This window comes from Ornithodoros turicata, chromosome 1 (genome assembly GCF_037126465.1).
Source record: "Ornithodoros turicata isolate Travis chromosome 1, ASM3712646v1, whole genome shotgun sequence".
Lineage (NCBI taxonomy): Eukaryota > Metazoa > Arthropoda > Arachnida > Ixodida > Argasidae > Ornithodoros > Ornithodoros turicata.
The window spans coordinates 168,715,378-168,735,220 of NC_088201.1; the positions used below are offsets into that span (position 1 = coordinate 168,715,378).

The following is a 19,843-nucleotide window of genomic DNA, read 5'->3' on the forward strand; positions in this document are numbered from 1 at the left end:
AAACTGAAAACTTACGGCGGAGCGATGGAAGATCAATACGCGGATTTGAAGGGAGACCAGAGCATATATCCTGAATTTTCAATGTTCGTCGATGCCCTATTTAAAACATATGAGAGGCAAAGTGGTGAAGTCCTGTCTCTCTCTCTCTCTTTCTTTTCCTTTACTTGTTTTATTTGTTTTGGGGGTCGGGGTGTGGAGGACATGTCTGATCCGGACGCATGTTTTCTCTTTGAGTTGAATAATGTAGCCTTACCCATACGGGTTAGGCCTATAAAAAATATTCTAGAAGCTCATTGTGCTGTCCCCCTCCACGGTGATCTTTACTAAAAGGCGAAAGATCAATACGCGGATTTCAAGGGAGACCAGAGCATATATCATCGCCAATGCATCGCCAGAGCATCGCCAAAAGCAAAGACACGGAACACAGCCGGCGATCAAAACAAAATCCGGAACTAATGCTGGAAACAGCTATACACAAAATCTATTTACAAAATCTATACAAGATCTATACAAAATCTTTACGAAGGAGAGCAGTTCTGTACAAAGCCTATACACAAAGGAGAGCAGCTATATACAAAACATACATATAGTTTTAAATATATATATCACAGATTACACATTATTGAAAGATGAAAGTTTGAAGACCGGCGACTATACTCTACAAAAATTTACATCGTAACAGCTGTCACGAAGCCACTGTCTCTTCAGAACTTGACCACGACTTCATCCCGCGCGAGCACGATTACGTTGTGGTGGTTCTTCCACCGACTACGAAATTCCTGGCGACCCAGAGCTCGAAGTTCCATCTTGAGGCGTGTCCTCAGGGCAACGCGGCACGCGAACATCAAGTTCACAAGGATGCCGGGGGCAGCGCCGTACACAGTCCGAGTTCGGGCGCACCACAGCTGATAGCTGATTTCTGCCGCGAGCAACAGAAAGGCGGGTTGCTTCCGCGTCGGAACTGGGATGGGGTCCAGGAAGTGAACGGTCTCGTAGGAGACCCGATAGAGTCCATACAACATGGCCACCCGTCGCCACAGAGCAGCAGCGTTGACACAGTCGAAGAAAATGTGCCTATGTGTTTCTTCCTCGCCACAGACTGCGCAAGCGGTTGATCTGGATAGCCCGAAACGGTGCAGTCGAGCTCGTGCCATGAGGACGTCGTGACTGTGCTGCCAGAGGATGTCGACGCGTGAGCCCTCGATTAGCCGAGACGTTAGGTTGCTTCAGTCGTGTTGTGTTGCTCTGGTTGTTGTCGGGCAGGACGGTAGATGTCACACAGTGCCTCGTACAGGCTTCCTGCGGACCACGTGAGAAAGTCGGCATCCTGGAGGTGCTGGTGAATGCGTGTGGCGTACATACGCATGAGCTGATAGAACATCATGATTTTCAACGTTCGTCGATGCCCTATTTAAAACATATGAGAGGCAAAGTGGTGAAGTCCTGTCTCTCTCTTTCTTTTCCTTTACTTGTTTTATTTGTTTTGGGGGTCGGGGTGTGGCTGGTCACGCCTGATCTGGACGCATGTTTTCTCTTTGAATTGAATAATGTAGCCTTACCCAAATGGGTTAGACCTATCAAAAATTGTCTAGAAGCTCATTGTGCTGTCCCCCTCCACGGTGATCTTTAGTAACTGTGTATTTATAAACGTAAACAGACAAACCAAACACTCAACACTCACTCAAAGACAGACACTCAAAGACAAACACTCACTACTCAAGCCATTCTACAAACACTCTGACTACAGAGTGGCACTAAAGCCAGAAGAGAGAATACATAAAACAGGAGGCACACAACAAAGAACCTAGCAACTGAGTGGGCCCACTCAGCTAAAATGCGCAGACCTATACAGTATTACATGGGAGGACAATTTATATACAAAGGCGATAATATACAAATATACATACAAATATAATATACAAAATAACCTGTACACACACAAAAAAGAAACTAATAAACGTCGTTTGGGTCAAACACAACGAAAACATGTCCTCGGCGCTGTGTAGTGGGGCGGTCACAGTTTGACCAATATGTGACCGTTCACAAGAATAAACATGTCACAGTGGCTCCTCCAGCGGCGGCGAAAGGAGTCTCTGCCAAGCGTGCGAAGTTCTGCCTGTAGTCGGGACTCGAGGGCAATGCGGGCACTTATCATCACACTCACAAGGCTCGCGGGCTGGGCACCGTACACGCAGCGTGTTCGCGCACACCACAGCTGATAGCAGAGTTCGGCTACCAGGACAATGAATACAGCCTGCTTTCGCCTTGGGCCCGGAAGTGGATCGAGAAAACGCACCGTGTCGAAGCAGACGCCGGGGAGCCGGTAGAGCGCAGCCGCTCTGCGCCACAGGGCTACTGCGTTGACGCAATCGTAGAAGACATGGCGATGAGTTTCTATGTCGCCACATATGGCACACGTATCCGTCCGTGACAATCCTATGCGGCGAAGCCTCTCTCTCACAGACAGGACCTCGTGCGAAAACTGCCACAGGACATCCACCCTTGAGGACTCGATGAGAGGTGACGAGAGACATCGCCGATCCGCCTGTGGTTGGGTGCCGTTTACCGGGAAGCTGACCTCACAAAGGGCCTCATAGAGCTGTCGCGCCGACCAGGTGGTGAAGTCCGTGTCCGGCAGCTGCTGACGGAGGCGTACGGCAAACTTCTTTACAATCCTGTAGAAGGTCATGAGCCTCTCAGTGTGAAGTCGAGTGTGGTCATAAGAGCCCACAAAGTCCCTGATAGACGTGCCGAGGAAGATGGCGAGGTCGTACGAGATATGGGACTCGTCCCGAAGGATAGCAAAAAGAGAGGCGAAAGCCAGCGCGGCACAGAAGAGCCGCACATCCGGGAATCGCCATCCACCGATCTCCGTCGGCCGCACCATGAGCGCCCTTTGTACACGCTCTGGACGACCGTTCCAAAAGTATTGGTAGAGCATGCTGTTGGCCCTTCGCGCAGTTACCATTGCGGGCTGAAATGCAGTGCCGAAATACCAGAAGCGAGGGCAGAGGTGGCGTGATACGACCTCGGCCCGCACCAGAAAGCCTAAAGCAACTGAAGACAGTGACTGGATACGGTGGGCCGTATCTCGCAAAGCCAGTTCCCAGTTCTTGATGAGGGGCCCCCGTCGGTTGAAATGAATGCCGAGGATGCGGCACGTCTCCTTCAGCGGTATACCGAATGCAACGGTGTACGGGAACTCATCTCCAATGGCAAGGACGGACGACTTTCTCTCGTCCACCTTCGCCCCAGAGGCACTGGTATACTTCCCGAGGCAGTCGAGAACCTGCTGAGGAGCTCCGGGTGACGGTAAACAGACGGTCAGATCATCGGCATAGGCGAATAACGTCGGGAACCGGTGGCTCCCTGGGACAGGGAGACGAGGCATGAGGCTGTCCTTCGAGAGCGAGGAGATTGCCACTTCGAAAACAAGGACGTACAGGAGAGGGGACAGTGGACAACCCTGGCGCACTCCCGTGCTCACCTCAAACACCGACGAGGCTCTTCCATTGACGAGGACTCTGCTTCCTGCCCCTGAATAGAGGACGCGTACAAAATGCTCAAAGCGTTCACCAACTCCCACTCGGTTGAGCACGAAGAAGAGGAAGCGATAGCAGACCCCGTCAAAAGCTTTCTCCTGGTCGAAATAGACGATAAGAGCCGATGATATTCGGTGGGCCATCCAGTAGAAAATGTCTCCCATGGCGAACAGATGTTGCTGTATGCTCCGACCGGGCACCGAGCAGGCTTGAGCGGGTGATATCACAATGTCAAGCACGCGCGAGAGACGCACCTGGAGCACTTTGGCCAGCAGCTTGTAGTCCGTAGTTAGCAACGTAATCGGGCGCCAAGCTGACAGGTCTTTCGAGCGTGATGAGTCCTTGCACAGTAACTTTATTAGCCCACAGCGAGATGACTCCGGAAGAACCCCCTGATCGATGGCTATGGCGTAAACCTCTGCTAGTGCCGTGCCAAGATAGCCCCAGAAGCGCAGATAAAATTCGACAGGAAGACCATCATGCCCCGGGGTTTTGCCCTTCGGCATGGCCTTGGCCGCTTGAAGAACATCCGGAATGGTGATATCCAGCTATAAGTCTGCGGACTGGGCAGGCGAGAGGCTCGGGAGGTTCGAGCAAACATCGTCCCACAGAGAAGAGTCCACGGGCCTTTCGGAGAACAGGCGGGAGTAATAAGCGCGACACGTGCAGAGAAGATCTTCAAGCGTGGTCGCGGTCGTTACATCTTCCTTAGTCAACTCGTCAAGCTCCACACGGAGTGAGTTGTGGTCATCCGTGAGGGCCGTTCGCACATGCCCGGGAGTACGTAATCGTCGTCCAGGTTGAACGTCCTTCGCTGACCAGCCTTGCGCGGTCTGCCACAGGACAGCCGAGAGCTCAGCCTGCAATTCCTTGTATGCTGAGATCTCCTCTTGACTGGCCAGGCCACCTTCAAGTAGTGCTCGAAGACCGACCTGAAGAACGCGGATGTCCATCCGCCGCTCAGCTGCTTTCCTCTTCCCCCATGCGAGGAATATGTCTTTCACGCCATCCTTTACACTGTCCCACCACTGAAACGACCGGTCTTCTTGTAGTCTTCCCTCCAGGTACAGCCCGACATCGGTGATAACCCGCTCATCTTCCAAAAGGGAGACGTTGAGGCGCCACGGCGACGGCTGACGACCAAAGCCTTCGGGATCGCTGCACTCCAGAACTGCGCTGAGGTTCCGACTTGTACAATCGCAGAGTCCGTAACCGAAGCAAGCACGCTCGCCGAAAGGTAAAAGCGGTCCAGACGGACATGGCGGTCCCCAGCACTGAACGTGAATCCCAGCGTGGAACCGTAAACGTGTACCCAGGCGTCGGCGAGGCTGCATGCCGAAAGAAGCCGCCGCAGCGATGATCTTTAGTAGATGTGTATTTATAAGCGTAAACCGACAAACCAAGCACAAACACTCAACCCATTCTACAAACTCTCTGATCACAGAGTGGCACTAAATCCAGAAGAGAGAATACATAAAACAGGAGGCACACAACAAAGAAATTAGCAACTGAGTGGGCCCACTCACCTAAAATGCGCAGAACTATACAGTATTACATAGGAGGACAATTCATATACATACATACATATACATATACATACAAAGGCGATAATATACAAGTATACCTACAAATATAATATCCAAAACAAACTGTACAGAAAAAAACTAATTAACGCCGTTTGGGTCAAACACACAACAAAAACATGTTCTCGGCGCTGTGTAGTGGCGCGGTCACAGCTTCACCACTGTGTGACCGTTCACAAGAATAAACATGTCACAGTGGCTCCTCCAGCGGCGGCGAAAGGAGTCTCTGCCAAGCGTGCGAAGTTCTGCCTGTAGTCGCGACTCGAGGGCAATGCGGGCACCCATAATCACACTCACAAGGCTCGCGGGCTGGGCACCGTACACGCAGCGTGTTCGCGCACACCACAGCTGAAAGCAGAGTTCTGCTACCAGGACAATGAATGCAGCCTCCTTTCGCCTCGGCACCGGAAGTGGATCGAGAAAACGCACCGTGCCGAAGCAGACGCCAGGGAGCCGGTAGAGCTCAGCCACTCTGCGCCACAGGGCTGCTGCGTTGGTGCAATCGTAGAAGACATGACGATGGGTTTCTACGTCGCCACATATGGCACACGTATCCGTCCGGGACAATCCTAATTGGCGAAGCCTCTCTCTCACAGGCAGGACCTCGTGCGGAAACTGCCACTGGACATCCACTCTTGAGGCGAAAGGCGAAACTTTATTGGGAAAAGTGCACCAAATTTACATCCTATTTACAACACATGTACATATTATTTACATCATATTTACATACATATTTACATCGTATTTACATCATATTTACATACATATTTACATCGTATTTACATGCATATTTACATATTGAATACGCGGATTTGAAGGGAGACCAGAGCGTATATCCTGGACTTTATTTTCTACATTCGTCGAGGCCCTATTTAAAATATATGAGAGGCAAAGTGCTGAAGTCCTGTCTCTCTCTGTTTCTTTTCCTTTACTTGTTTTATTTGTTTGGGGGGTCGGGGTGAATTGAATAATGCAGCCTTACCCGATGGGGTTAGACCTATCTAATTTCTAGAAGCTCATTGTGCTGTCCCCCTCCACCCCTCCACGGTGATCTTTAGCAAATATTTATTGATAATAGGAAACATTTAAAGCATTGCATATGAGGCACTGTACAGAACCCATCAAAGCACACCCCAAAGCCACAGCGGAAGTATTAGGGCCATTACCCACACCTGCGCAATGCACAATGCACCACACTTCTCACACATACTCTCACTGATCGGCCGTATGTACGCCAGTACTTACAAACAATTATTTGCAAGTGATCTACAAGGTATTTACAGGTTACAGGTGTGTATAAAACGGTATACAAGCCAAAAAGCGACCACAAACCCAAAAACTCAAAGGAACCCAAAAATTGTACCTCCCCCCCCCCCCCCCCAAACCAGCGAGCGAATACACAATGCATTAATAGTGCTCACACGAGTTCAAGAATTGATGCGTTCATGAATGTCATATCTTTAGGGTCACCTGGCCGTTCACAAGCACAAACAACTTGTAGTGGCTTCGCCACCGCCGCCGAAACAACTCAATGCCAAGTGTACAAAGCTCCCCCTGCAGGTGCATTTTTATGGCCACGCGACATGCGAACAGAAGGTCCACCAGGGTGGCTTGTTGGGCACCATACACGCACCGGGTCGTGGCACACCACAGCTGGTATATCCCCTCGGCTACCAGAAGGACGTGTAGTGTTCTTGTGTTAAGAAAGACGACGACGGAGGATACGAAGAGAGGGAAAAGGAAGTAGAAGTGACCGAGCGCGTGAGAAACGTAGAATGTAGTTTTTGGTCGGGAAAATAAACAACGTGGTTGCAGTGTTTCTACGTCGTTAGTCCAAGACACCACAGGAAAAGCTGGCGACGAGGTATTTTCCATCAACAACCCACGAGGATAGTAAGAACAGGGAACCGAACAAGTAAGGAATATGGAAACCCTTCTACCGGCGTTCCCCAAGTTCGATCCACACACGGACGCGTCGTCACTCGCACAGCGTTGGACTAAATGGCACGCCCGTTTCGAAAACTTCCTTTTGGCCGCCAACGTCACAGATCCCACTAGAAAGCGTACTATGCTGCTTCATTACGCCGGAGAGGAGCTGTGCGACATTTTTCAAACCCTCTCGGATACGCAATCGGACTACGACACAGCTGTCGCCCGTTTGAAAGCGCACTTCGCCCCTAAGAAAAATACCGTGTACGAGAAACACGTATTTCGCCAAGCAAAGCAAGATACTGGAGAAGCGCTGAGAAGGCTTGCAGCAACATGCGAATTCGCAAGTATTGACAAAGAGTTGGTATCCCAAATAATCGAGGGAAGTGCGTCACACAGATTACGCCGCGCCGCACTCCGTGAAACGGATATCACCCTAGACAAACTACTGGGAATTGGCCGTAGCCTTGAGATTGCAGAGCTACAGGCCTCCAACATAGAAGGTCCTTCACAACATCAGACAATCCAAAAAGTGGCAGCGAAGAAGCCCTGGCGAGGAGTCACCACTCGCAAAGAGAATCGCTCCAACCACAGGAGCTCACAAAAATGCTTCGGATGCGGGGGAAACTGGCCCCACAACAATGGAAAAGCGAGCTGCTCAGCGTGGGGAGGCACATGTCATAAGTGCCAAAAGAAGAACCACTTCGCCAACTGGTGCAAGAGCACTCCGACGAACAAAGAAGCCGTTCGGTCTCTGGTATCGTCAGCTGCCATTTCGGCTTGAGAGACTCAGCACAATTGCAGTTCAGACGAGTCTGTGTTCCACATACACAACCCAGCAACCAAGCTCCCAGTAATTACAGTAAGCATAAATCAAACGCCGCTGGAGTTCTTTCTGGATACTGGGGCTGGCGTCAACGTGGTCGGAGAGCGGATCTGGAGAAAGCACTTTCGGACACCCCTGAAGGCAACGACGACACGACTGGTACCTTACGGGGTTACTCGAGAAATCTCTCTCATGGGAGCATTCACGGCTTCGTTCAGCTTGAAAGACAGCAACGTGGAGGCACTGGTATACGTCGTGAGGGGCACAGGCATCACTGTTGAGCTACAGGACTGCCATGGAGCTGAGACTCATCAATATTGTGCAGACGATAGCCCAGGAGACATCCGTAAGCATACGAAAGGAATTGCCAAAGTAGTTTGGAGGTCTCGGTCGACTCAAGAACTTCCAAGTGAGCTTGGAAATCTCGAAAGAAGTGAGACCAGTTGCTCGTCAGCATCGCCGCATTCCCTTCCGGATGCGGAAGGCATTGGAAGCTGAGTTGACCAGTCTAGAGAACCTCGACATCATCGAGCGTGTAACCAGCCCAACCCCATGGGTCTCTCCTATTGTCGTGGTTCCCAAGCAACACACGGAAGGCGCCGTGAGGATGTGCATAGACATGAGGGAAGCAAACGTGGCCATTGCGAGAACACGGCATGTCATGCCGACTGTCGAGGACATTCTCAGCATCTTAAATGGCGCAGCGTACTTCTCTAAGCTAGACCTCAACGAGGGTTACCACCAGCTGGAGCTGAGTGAAGAGTCCCGAGCTATAACGACATTCTCCACGCACTGCGGCCTGAGGAGATACAACAGACTGCTGTTCGGGGTGAATGCCGCAGCTGAGATCTTCCAAGATGGCATACTACAGATCTTGCCAGACGAAGATGGCATCATCAACGTGAGCGATGACATTTTGGTGTCAGGACGCACAGTCGAAGAACGCGACCGGAGATTACGTTTGGTGTTAAAGCATCTCGAACAGGCAGGGATCACACTGAACGAGAAGAAATGCGTCGTAGGTGTCCGAGGTGTGAAGTTCTTCGGTCATGTCTTTGCAGCCGGAGAGGTCAGTGTCGATCCTGAGAAGGTAGAAGCAGTAGTGGAAATGTCACCGCCTAGAGACGCAACAGAAGTCAGAAGCCTTTTAGGCATGCTTACCTAGTGCACTCGGTTCATTCCACGCCTAGCAGAGATGGTGGAGCCTCTGAGAGGCCTCACACACAACGATGCTGAATTCATTTGGACGGAGCGGCATCAGAAAGTCTTCGAGAGAACAAAGCAAGAAATGTCCCAAGTGCGCACATTAGCGTATTTCGACGACAGCAAGGAGACCTACATAATAACGGATGCAGGGCCAGATGGAGTAGCTGGAGTTTTGGCCCAAGCGCCTAAAGACAAGGAAAATCTCAGCATCCTCGCGTACTACAGCAGAGCACTGACGTCAACAGAAAAACGGTATCCCCAGACTGACAAAGAGATGTTGGCGATCGACGGCGGAACGTTTTCGTGCGTACTTGGCAGGAGCCAAGTTCACTATAAGAACGAACCATCTGCCACTGGTGTCCATTCTCAAGAACGCAAGCGCCAAGCTCTCAGCGAGATTGGAGCGGCTTAGCCTTAGACTACAGCACTACCTTTTCGACGTTCAGCACATCCCCGGAAAGGAAAATCCTGCTGACTACTTATCCAGGCACCCAGTACCAAATCGAGATGACGGGCCAGCTCGGGAAACCGTCGCAGTCGAGGAATACGTCTCCTTCGTTCTGAGAGCAGCTACACCGAAGGCATTAACGGTGCAAGATGTGGAAAAAGCATACAAAGAGGACCCGCAGATAAGCCTACTTGTCAAGGCACTACGGGAAGGTCACACACTACGAAGGTCACATGAGCGCCTGTGGAAGGACGAAAGGCTGAAGCTCTTCCTCCAGATTCGGGACGAGCTGACAGTGACCGAGGACAACGTCGCCCTAAGAGGAACATGACTGGTGATTCCAGAAAATGTACAAGACCAGGCTGTCCCACTTAGCGCACCAAGGCATCGTGAACACGAACCAGCTCATCAGGGCAAAGATTTGGCTCCCAGGAATCGACAAGAAAGTAGAGCAGCAATCAGACATTGCGAAGCGTGCCAAAGAACAGTTCAGGAGAAAAAGACATCGCCGCTTGTGATGACACCGCTCCCAGACGGACCGTGGCAATCACTTGCTGCGGACTTTGCAGGGCCTCTGCCAGGCCAGAAGTACCTGCTGGTCGTCGTGGACGAATATTCGCGGTTTCTAGTGGTTTCCATGCTCTCGTCTCTAAACGCGAAAGCCGTCACGGCTAGACTGAGCGACATATTCGCTGTGCATGGAATGCCGTATGATTTGAAGACCGACAATGGTCCCCCTTTCTTTGGGAAGGAGTTTGCTGAATTTCTGCGCCTGAATGGCATACGGCACCACCGCACAACACCCTTGTGGACGCAAGCAAACGGCGAGGTGGAGAGATTCATACGGAACATAAAGAAGACCGTCAAGGCTGCGTGTGTTCGAGGGAACGATTAGAAGGCATAGCTGAACGAGTATCTTCCAAATTATAGAGCAACTCCACACTCCACGACATGTGTCACACCATCCGAACTACTATTCGGCAGGAAGATCCGAGTGAAGCTCCCCCAGTAACGAGAAAAGCACTCCAGACGAGAAGTTGAGTCCGTCGACCGGCGACGGAAACAGAAGATGAAGAGCTATGCTGACGAAAAACGCAAGGCAGTAGCCCACAGCCTTCGACCAGGGGACACTGTACTTCTGAGGCGACCGTGACCGTTAGCTCATGAGTCTCCGTATGAACCACGGCCGTACAAGGTAACGAAGGTCCAGGGTACCGCAATCACCGCGGAGCGTGATGACAGGAGAGTTGTGAGGAACGCTTCCTTCTTCAAGCGCATTCCGCCGTGCCCTTCACGAGAGTCCGAGGACTGGGACCTGGCCGAAGATCTGGTGTGCACGCCGAACGGCCCCCATTTCCTAACCGGGGGCCCTAACACGAACGAGGGTCCAATCGTAGCCCGAGATGCGACACAGACGGGGTCCACCAGCACACGGAGATACCCAGCAAGGGAAAATCGTGGCACACTGCCGAGAAGACTCTAGGACTTCGTACTGGAGCAGAACTGCATATTGAAGTGAGGGGGGGGAATGTAGTGTTGTTGTGTTAAGAAAGACGACGACGGAGGACACGAAGAGAGGGAAAAGGAAGTAGAAGTGACCGAGCGCGTGAAAAACGTAGAACGTAGTTTTTGGTCGGGAAAATAAACAACGTGGTTGCGGTGTTTCTACGTCGTTAGTCCAAGACACCACAGGACGAACGCTGGTCGTTGGCTCGCTGGCACCGGCATCGGGTCCAGGAACTTCAGTGTGCTATAGGGCACCAGGCGAAGGCCATAAATGTCGGCAACCTTCCGCCACAAAGCGGCCGCGTTGAGGCAGTCGAAGAAGACATGACGGTGGGACTCCAGGGCTCCGCACAATGTGCACCTGTCCAGACGAGATAGGCCAAGATGGTGCAGCCTTGCTCTCACGGGCAGCACGTCATGGGAATGCTGTCACAGAATATCCACCCGGCTGCCTTCGAGGAGGCGAGACCCGACGAGGCTTCTGTCTATGGAACGAGGGGGCGGATGGACGGGAAAGCTTGCCTCGCAGAGTGCCACGTACAGTTGTCTCACCGACCAGGTGGAAAAGTCAATGTCCGGTACGTCCTTTCTCAGACGTACCGCGTAGGCTTTCATACATCAGTAGAATACCATCAGACGCTCCGCGTGCGGGCGCCGGTGGTCGAGAAAGCCTCCAAAGTCCGTGATGTGCGTGCCCGCGAAAAACACGGCGAGATCGTGGGATATGTGCTCCTTGTCTGCGAGCACTTTGAACAACGAGGCAAGTCCCAGGACCGCGCAGAACAGTCTCACATCCGGGAAGCTCCAGCCTCCTTGCTCAGGAGGTCTCATCATTACGGCCCGTTGTACTCGTTCTGGCCGTCCGCTCCAGAAGAAGCCGTACGTCAGTCGATTAATCCTACGGGCGGCAGCTGTAGCAGGCTGGAAGGCTGTTCCGAAATACCACAGTCTTGAGCACACTCGTTCTCTGAGGTCGAGGTTCAAGGCTGACAGTTCGTGTAGGTGGTCTTGCATGACCGGAATGGCGCGCCCCCAGTTGTTCGTGAGAGGCCCAGCTCGGTTGAAATAAATGCCAAGAATGCGGCAGGAGTCGCGCACGGGTATCCCGTACACGTCAGTGTATAAAAACTCCTGCCCAAGAGCCATCACTGCCGATTTCCGTACGTTCAGTCTGGCCCCGGAGGCTCTGCTGTACTTCTCCAAGCAGTCCAGAGCCTGCTTGACAGCGCCAGCTGAGGGCAGACACACCGTGAGATCATCAGCATACGCGAACGCTGTTGGCCACCTGTTGCTTCCGGGGACTGGCAGACGTGGTACCGCGGTCTCCTGCGAAAGCATGCGGATCGCCGTTTCGAAGACCAGTACGTACAAGATGGGAGACAGTGGGCAACTCTGCCTCACTCCAGTTTGAACGCTGAATTCTTCCGAGACTCTCCCGTTGACTATCGCTTTACTCGCCACGCTTATGTAGAGGAGCCGGACTAAGCCATGTAGGCGGTCGCCGAAACCCGCCCGCTGCAGGACAAAAAAGAGGAACTCGTGGCTGACCCGTTCAAAAGCCGCGGCCTGGTCAAGTGACACCAACAAAGCTGTGCTCCGGCGGTCTGCCACCCAGTAGAATATGTCACGCAGGGCAAACAGATGCTGCTGGATGTCTGGACGGGAGAGAGAACCGTGTCGATGACTCGGGCAATGCGTAGCTGCACGACCGTTGCAAATATCTTACAGTCCATGTTGAGCAGAGTAATGGGCCGCAGAGCTGACAGCTGCTCATAACGGCCGCGATCTTTCCAGAGCAGCTTAATGTGGCCACAGCGAGAGGACGTTGGTAGCATGCCCCGCTTCTCGGTTTCATTGAACATATCAAGTAGGGCCTCTCCGAGCGTGCCCCAGAAGCGCTGGTAAAACTCTACAGGGAGACCGTCCGGTCTAGGCGCCTTCCCCTTCCGCATAGCCTTCAGTGCTTGGAGGACCTCCGGCAAGGTCACGTCAAGGTCTAATTCTGCAGACTGGCCGGCAGTTAGGCTGGGATAGTGAGCGCAGATTTCATTCCACACCGACATGTCCACTTGCCGATGGGCGAAAAGGGCAGCGTAATGTGCCTCGCAGGTGTCGAGGACGTCTTCTAGGGTGTTAGCCGATGAACCGTCCTCATTCACAAGGCGTTCCATACGAGGCGGCGGTAAGCCCTGAGAAGTCTGAAGCGCCTCACGCACTGGGCCTGGTAATCGAGGGTATGAACCCGTGACAGATTCGGGGGACCAGTTGTTCGCCCTCCGGAATAGGAGAGCTGACAGCTCTGCCTGGAGCTCATTGGAAGCAGACCGTTCTTCTTGCGTCGTGAGACCGCCTTCGAGGAGTCCCCGCAGCCCAAACTGCACAAGGCGAAGGTCCCTCGGGCGCTCGGCCGCAAGTGACTTGCCCCACGACCGGAGTAGCTTGCGAGCACCGTCCTTGACATTGTCCCACCATTCCAGAGTTCTCTCTTCGGACATTCGACTTGTTAAGTACTCCTCGACGTCGTGTGCTATTCTCTCGTCCTCTAAGAGAGATACGTTGAGGCGCCAGGTTGCCGGTTGGGCCCCAAATCCGTCGGCGTCACGAGTCTCCAAAACGAATGCCTTGTGGTCAGAAAAAAAATTTAGCGGACGTGCCAACTTGGAACACAGCACATCTGCCAAGAAACAGTCCTTGATACATAAAAGCGGGCTCCCGAATGGTAAAGCCTGCACTGGGGGTTCATGCGTCTGACAGGTCACAGGCTCTAAGAGACGACGGAGCTCAGGTGATTTCCAGGGCTGGTGTCTGGAAGTGCCCCCTGCACGGTCGTGACAGTTGTCAAGGACACAGTTAAAGTCTCCCCCGCGGATCACGTCACGTCTTCCTCTCAGATAGGGGTCGAGCCGCCTGAAAAAGTCGTTCCTCTCTCGGTAGTCCGTCGGGGCGTACACAGTGACAGGCCGCGAGTCGCTTCCACGGAGAGACAAGTCGACGGAAACGATTGTCCCCTCATAGTAAAAGGAGTGCCGCAGTACCTGGCCACGAAATCGTCCCGTCAACAGGATTGCAACTCCCTTCGACCTTGAGGAACCAAAACTGAAGAACCCCTTGAGACCAGTCCTACTCTCAAAATCCTTGGCTTTCTGGAAGCACGTAAAATGGGTTTCCTGAAGGAACGCCACATCCACTTGCAGAGAGTCCATGAGCGAACCAAGCATCCGCTGTTTCCGATGTTGTCGCAAACCTCGTACGTTAAGAGAGACCACCTTCATTATTCAGGTTAGGGGAAATAGGGGAGGCAGGACAAATTTTACCCTGCCTAACCTTCTTGCCAACAGTCTTCTTAGGACCTCTCTCCTATCAACTTTCTGCAAGGGCTCCTCCAGACTCAGGAGAGACGAATCGTGCGACTCGCTTGAAGTGTGTGGACGCTTCGTGGACAAAAAGACCCCGTCACTCATAACTACATCGGAGTCGGGAGGCCTGTCAGGCGAAGTCTCCTTCGTTGCCTCTTCATCAATGACCAATGGGACATCGGAGCCCTCGCTAGTGTTGTCCGAAGAATCGGGTTCCTGGACAGGATCCTGCGGGCGGTCTTCGATGAAAGAAGATAGCTCAGAGAGATGATCCGATGAACAAGTCTCCACCTGGAGCACCGCAATGGCGGGCTCTCCTTCTTGACATACCTCAGAGGACGCTGTGGCGACCTCGCTGTAAGGAGGTCGACACGGGGCTCTCCTACTTCAGAGGTCTCATTGGCGACCCCTTGGATTTCTTGTTCGTGCTGCTGGGACGACGCAATGGCGACTCCCACGGGAGACTCTTGAGCCCCATCTTGTGCAGCTTGCGGTGCAGTATCCTCGTCCGTGGTGAGGGCGACTATCTCACGTGGATCTACTGGTGGCTCTGCCTCGCCGGCCACATCCATTGCAGCTACTCCTGCAATGCTCGCGTAGGTCGTGCCGCGGCATCTGGTGGCCCAATGGTCGGCGCCACACTTGTGACACATCTCCTTGCAGCTGGAGACTTCGTGCCCCCAGCCCCCACAGCGCTGGCATCTCGGTGTACAGCTGTCGACCACAAAGTGCCCTTCCTGTCCGCACCGGCGGCACAGCCTCCTCATGCCGCTATAAAGGCACATTCCCTGGAATACTCTGACGGAAATGAAATTGGAGACTTCCTTCGTCATGTCCAGGAGGACCTTCCGGGTGCCCGTCTCCACGGAGGGGAAGTCCCGGTACTTCTCGCGGTGTGTCTTCACCACCCGGCCGTACCGCGCCAAAACAGCCTCCATCTCTTCGTCCGGCATCTCAGCCGGCAATTTCAAAACGGAGATGACCTTCATAGGTGATGCAAGAGACACCATCGGTAACGCCTTGTTCCCCACAGAGAGTGAGCCTTTGGCACGTAGCATGTCGACTGCCCGTACAGAGTGTACAGTGATGAAGAAACGTTCACGGCCCGCCGGGCGCACCGTTCGCAGTTCCCGTAGGGAAACAAGATCGGCGGCTGCCGCCGGAACCTGCCTATAGCGGACACTGCTATCCACATACACGCAGAGCGTCAGGTCTTGTCGTACTGCGGCGCCAGCTCCCTATTGAACCCTTCGGTGCCCATCTCGGGGTGCTATGGCGACACAAAGCTGTTAAATTATCGAAAAACCTTAAACCTACTTGGGATCGTTCGGAAAACACGTCCGCTTCACAACTTCGTCGTCTTCTTGAAGGGAGACGAGAGCATATATCCTACATTCTCTTGGCGCGAGCTCGCTATATACCGCGCATATGAGAAGCAAAGAGGTGCGGTGACGTACTCCTCCCTCCAACACTGTCTTCTTTTCTTCTTCTTTTTTTCCCGGGGGGGGGGGGGTAGAGACGAGTGGTGTCTCACCATGTTCTCTCTTTGAATTGAATAATATAGCCTTACCCAAACGCGTTAGGCCTACCAAAAATTGCCTAGAAGCCCATTCTGCTGTCCCCCTCCACGGTGATCTTTAGTAAATATTTATTGAATTGAATAAACAGCGCAAATACCAAAAACCTGACATCGCCAAAAGCAAAGACACGGAACTGAGGCGGCGATCAAAACAAAATCCGGAACTAATGCTGGAAACAGCTATATACAAAATCTATATACAAAATCTTTACGAAGGAGAGCAGTTCTGTACAAAGCCTATACACAAAGGAGAGCAGCTATATACAAAACATACATATATATATATATATATATCACAGATTACACATTATTGAAAGATGAAAGTTTGAAGACCGGCGACTATACTCTTCAAAAATTTACATCGTAACAGCTGTCATGAAGCTGTCTCTTCAGAAATTGACCACGACTTCACCCCGCGCGAGCACGAAGACGTTGTGGTGGTTATTCCATCGACTACGAAATTCCTGGCGACCCAGAGCTCGAAGTTCCATCTTGAGGCGTGTCCTCAGGGCAACGCGGCACGCGAACATAAAGTTCACAAGGATGGCGGGGGCAGCGCCGTACACAGTCCGAGTTCGGGCGCACCACAGCTGATAGCTGATTTCTGCCGCGAGCTGCAGAAAGGCGGGTTGCTTCCGCGTCGGAACTGGGATGGGGTCCAGGAAGTGAACAGCCTCGTAGGAGACCCGAGGGAGTCCATACAGCATAGCCACCCTTCGCCACAGAGCAGCAGCGTTGACACAGTCGAAGAAGATCTGCCGATGTGTTTCTTCGTCGCCACAGACTGCGCAAGCGATTGATCTGGATAGCCCGAAACGGTGTAGTCGAGCTCGTGTCGGGAGGACGCCGTGACTGTGCTGCCAGAGGATGTCGACGCGTGAGCCCTCAATGAGCCGAGACGTTAGGTTGCTTCGGTTGTGTTGCTCTGGTTGTTGTCGGACGGGACGGTAGATGTCACGCAGTGCCTCGTACAGGCTTCCTGCGGAACACGTGGGAAAGTCGGCATCCGGGAGGTGCTGGCGAATGCGTGTGGTGTACATACGCATAAGCTGATAGAACATCATCAGCCGATCACTGTGAGGGCGGGTGAGGTTGTACGTCCCACCAAAGACACGGATCGATGGCCCGCTAAAGAAGACAGCGAGGTCATTGGAAATGTGCCCTGTGTCGCGTTGCACGCCGAAGAGTGTTGCGAAACCGAGGGCTGCACAAAACAGTCGGACATCCGGGAAGTTCCATCCGCCGAGCCGGGAGGGCCTCACCATCACTGAGCGCTGCACTCGTTCGTGACGGCCGTCCCAGAAGAACTGGAACGTCATGCGGTCGGCTCGTCGGGCGGTCACCATGGCAGGTTGAAAGGCCGTGCCGAAATACCAAAGCGGCGAGCAGATGTGTCTTGACACTGCCTCTGCGCGTGCCCTCAAGTCCAGGAAGACGGCGGATAGCGACTGCAGCCGAGACTCCACCTCCCGTAGCGCCGTGGCCCAGTTGTTCGTAAGGGGGCCTCGTCTGTTGAACTGAATTCCTAAGATCCTGCACGACTCCTTGACAGGAATGCCATAGGCGTTGCTGTAGGGGAAATCCCCGCCAAGCGCCAGCACTGCAGACTTGCCTTCGTTCAACTTGGCTCCAGAAGCGTTGCCGTACTGCTCCAAGCACTCGAGCACAGGTCGGATCGCGGCCGCGTCTGGTAGGCACACCGTGAGGTCATCGGCGTAGGCAAACGCCGTGGGGAAACGATGGCTGCCGGGAATAGGTAGGCGGGGCACCAGGCTTTGTCTTGAAATCATCCGTATGGCGGCCTCAAAAACGAGCACGTAAAGAAGGGGTGAGAGCGGGCACCCCTGCCTAACTCCGGATTGCACAGGAAAAGCCTCAGACGGTTTTCCGTTGGCCAGGACCTGACTGCGGGGGTTGTTGTAGAGCAGCCTCACCAATCGCTGGAAGCACTCGCCAAATCCTGCCCGGCGCAGCACGAAAAACAGGAATTGGTGGCACACACAGTCAAACGCCTTCTGCTGGTCGAAGGACACTACGAATGCAGGTGTAGCTCGGTCGGCAGCCCAGTAGAATATACCCCGCAGAGCAAAAAGATGCTGCTGGATGCTGCGGCCTGGGATGGAGCAAGCCTGGACGGGAGATATGAGCCAGTGCATTACGCGGACAAGCCGTCGCTGGATTACTTTGGCAAATATTTTGTAATCCACGTTGAGTAACGTTATCGGTCTCCACGCCGTAAGCTCTTCGCGGCGGTTCTTGTCCTTGCAGAGGAGTTTTATTAGACCGCATCGAGATGACGCTGGCAGGATACCCTGCTCTACGGCCTCGGCGAAAACCTCCCAGAGGGCTTCACCAAGGATGTCCTAAAATCGCAGATAGAATTCGATGGGAAGTCCATCTGGCCCTGGACACTTCCCTTTCTTCATAGACTTTGCCGCTTGGTAAACCTCCGGGATGGACACGTCGAAATCCAGGTCCCCCGACTGGTCGGCTGTCAAACTAGGTTAGTCGGCACAGATGTTCTCCCACAGCGCTGTCTGCACTGGTTTGCGCGAGAACAGGCTTGCGAAGAAGTCTTGACAGGTGCTGAGAATGTGTTCCAACGAGGTGGCCACTGTGCCGTCCTCCTGCACGAGACATTCCAGACGTACCGGGGAAGAACGCTGGGTTGCAGCAAGGGTAGACCGTGTTCCCTGTGTCTGATATGGAGACCCTCGACGTCGGCCTGTGGACGGTGCCCATCCTTGCGACTTGCTGTGTAGCAAGGCCGATAGTTCCGCCAGGGGCTCCTTGTACGCGGAAACCTCCTCCTAGGTCTCCAAACCAGCTTCCAAGAGACCTCTGAGACCGACCTGCAGGACGCGAACCTCACGGCGTTTCTCCGCAACTAGCTGTTTTCCCCAGATCTGCAGGATGTCGCGCGCTCCCTGCTTCAAGCTATCCCACCACTCGAGTGACCGGTCTTCAGCCGTTTTTAAGCGAAGGTATGCCGTTAAATCCGCCACAACCCTGTCATCTTCCAATAGTGACACGTTAAGGCGCCAGGTGGCACGTTGTAGTCCAAAGCCTGAGGGGTCCTGCGTGTCGAAAACCAATGCCCGATGGTCGGAGAAGTACTGTGCTGACGTCCCCACTTGCACCACCGCACAGTCCACCAGAACCTGTACCACCGTCTTGGTCACGTAGAATCTGTCCAGTCGCGCGTGACGATCCTGAAAGGAGTACGTAAAACCTGGGGTGTCTCCGTGTAGGTGATTCCGCGCGTCCGTCAAACCACATGCCCTGACTAGACGCCGCAGTTCCTTGGCCTTCCAGGGCTGGTTTCTTGCTGTTCCTCCGGCTCTGTCGTGGACATCGTCAAGGACGCAGTTAAAGTCACCAGCAAGGAGCACATCCCTCTTCCCCATCAGGTACGGATACAGGTTTCTGAAGAACTCGTTCCTTTCCTGATAGTCAGTAGTCGCGTACACTGATATCAGGCGATTGTCGCGTCCTTGAACTGATATGTCTACTGAGACCACTCGGACTTCAAAATCATAACTGTGACGTAGAACTGTGCCACGAAAACGACTTGTAAGCAAGATAGCAACGCCCCGAGACCGCGGGTTGCCGAAACTGTAAACACCGTTCGTGCCAATACGCTGGGAGAAGGACTTTGCTTCCGAACTGCTGCTGATGTGCGTTTCCTGGAGAAACGCAACGTCGACTCCAAGGAATTCCAGCAGGGATGCAAGTGCCCTCTGCTTGCGGTGTTGACGCAGCCCTCGTACATTAAGACTTAGTACCTTCATTATCGGGTAATTGGAGGGGGGTTGGGGACGTAAGACTGGCGTCTTGCCTGGCCTTCTTGCAGTCAGGCTTCGGGGTG

The 19,843-nt window shown here is 53.2% G+C and overlaps 2 protein-coding genes and 1 non-coding gene across 3 annotated transcripts; 2 read left to right on the top strand and 1 right to left on the bottom strand.

Annotated features, from left to right (window-relative positions):
- Window positions 1-249: 249 nt before the first annotated feature.
- LOC135379598 (U5 spliceosomal RNA) lies at window positions 250-371 on the bottom strand. Its single transcript, XR_010419081.1, has one exon. It is a non-coding gene; the product is annotated as a U5 spliceosomal RNA (small nuclear RNA).
- Window positions 372-7,049: 6,678 nt separating this feature from the next.
- Window positions 7,050-7,838, top strand: LOC135389423 (uncharacterized). The gene has a single exon (XM_064619474.1). The coding sequence runs from the start codon at window positions 7,050-7,052 to the stop codon at window positions 7,836-7,838; it is 789 nt and encodes a 262-aa protein (XP_064475544.1).
- A 2,213-nt stretch (window positions 7,839-10,051) lies between these two features.
- LOC135389437 (uncharacterized protein K02A2.6-like) lies at window positions 10,052-10,429 on the top strand. Its single transcript, XM_064619485.1, has one exon. The coding sequence runs from the start codon at window positions 10,052-10,054 to the stop codon at window positions 10,427-10,429; it is 378 nt and encodes a 125-aa protein (XP_064475555.1).
- The last annotated feature ends 9,414 nt before the right edge of the window (window positions 10,430-19,843 follow it).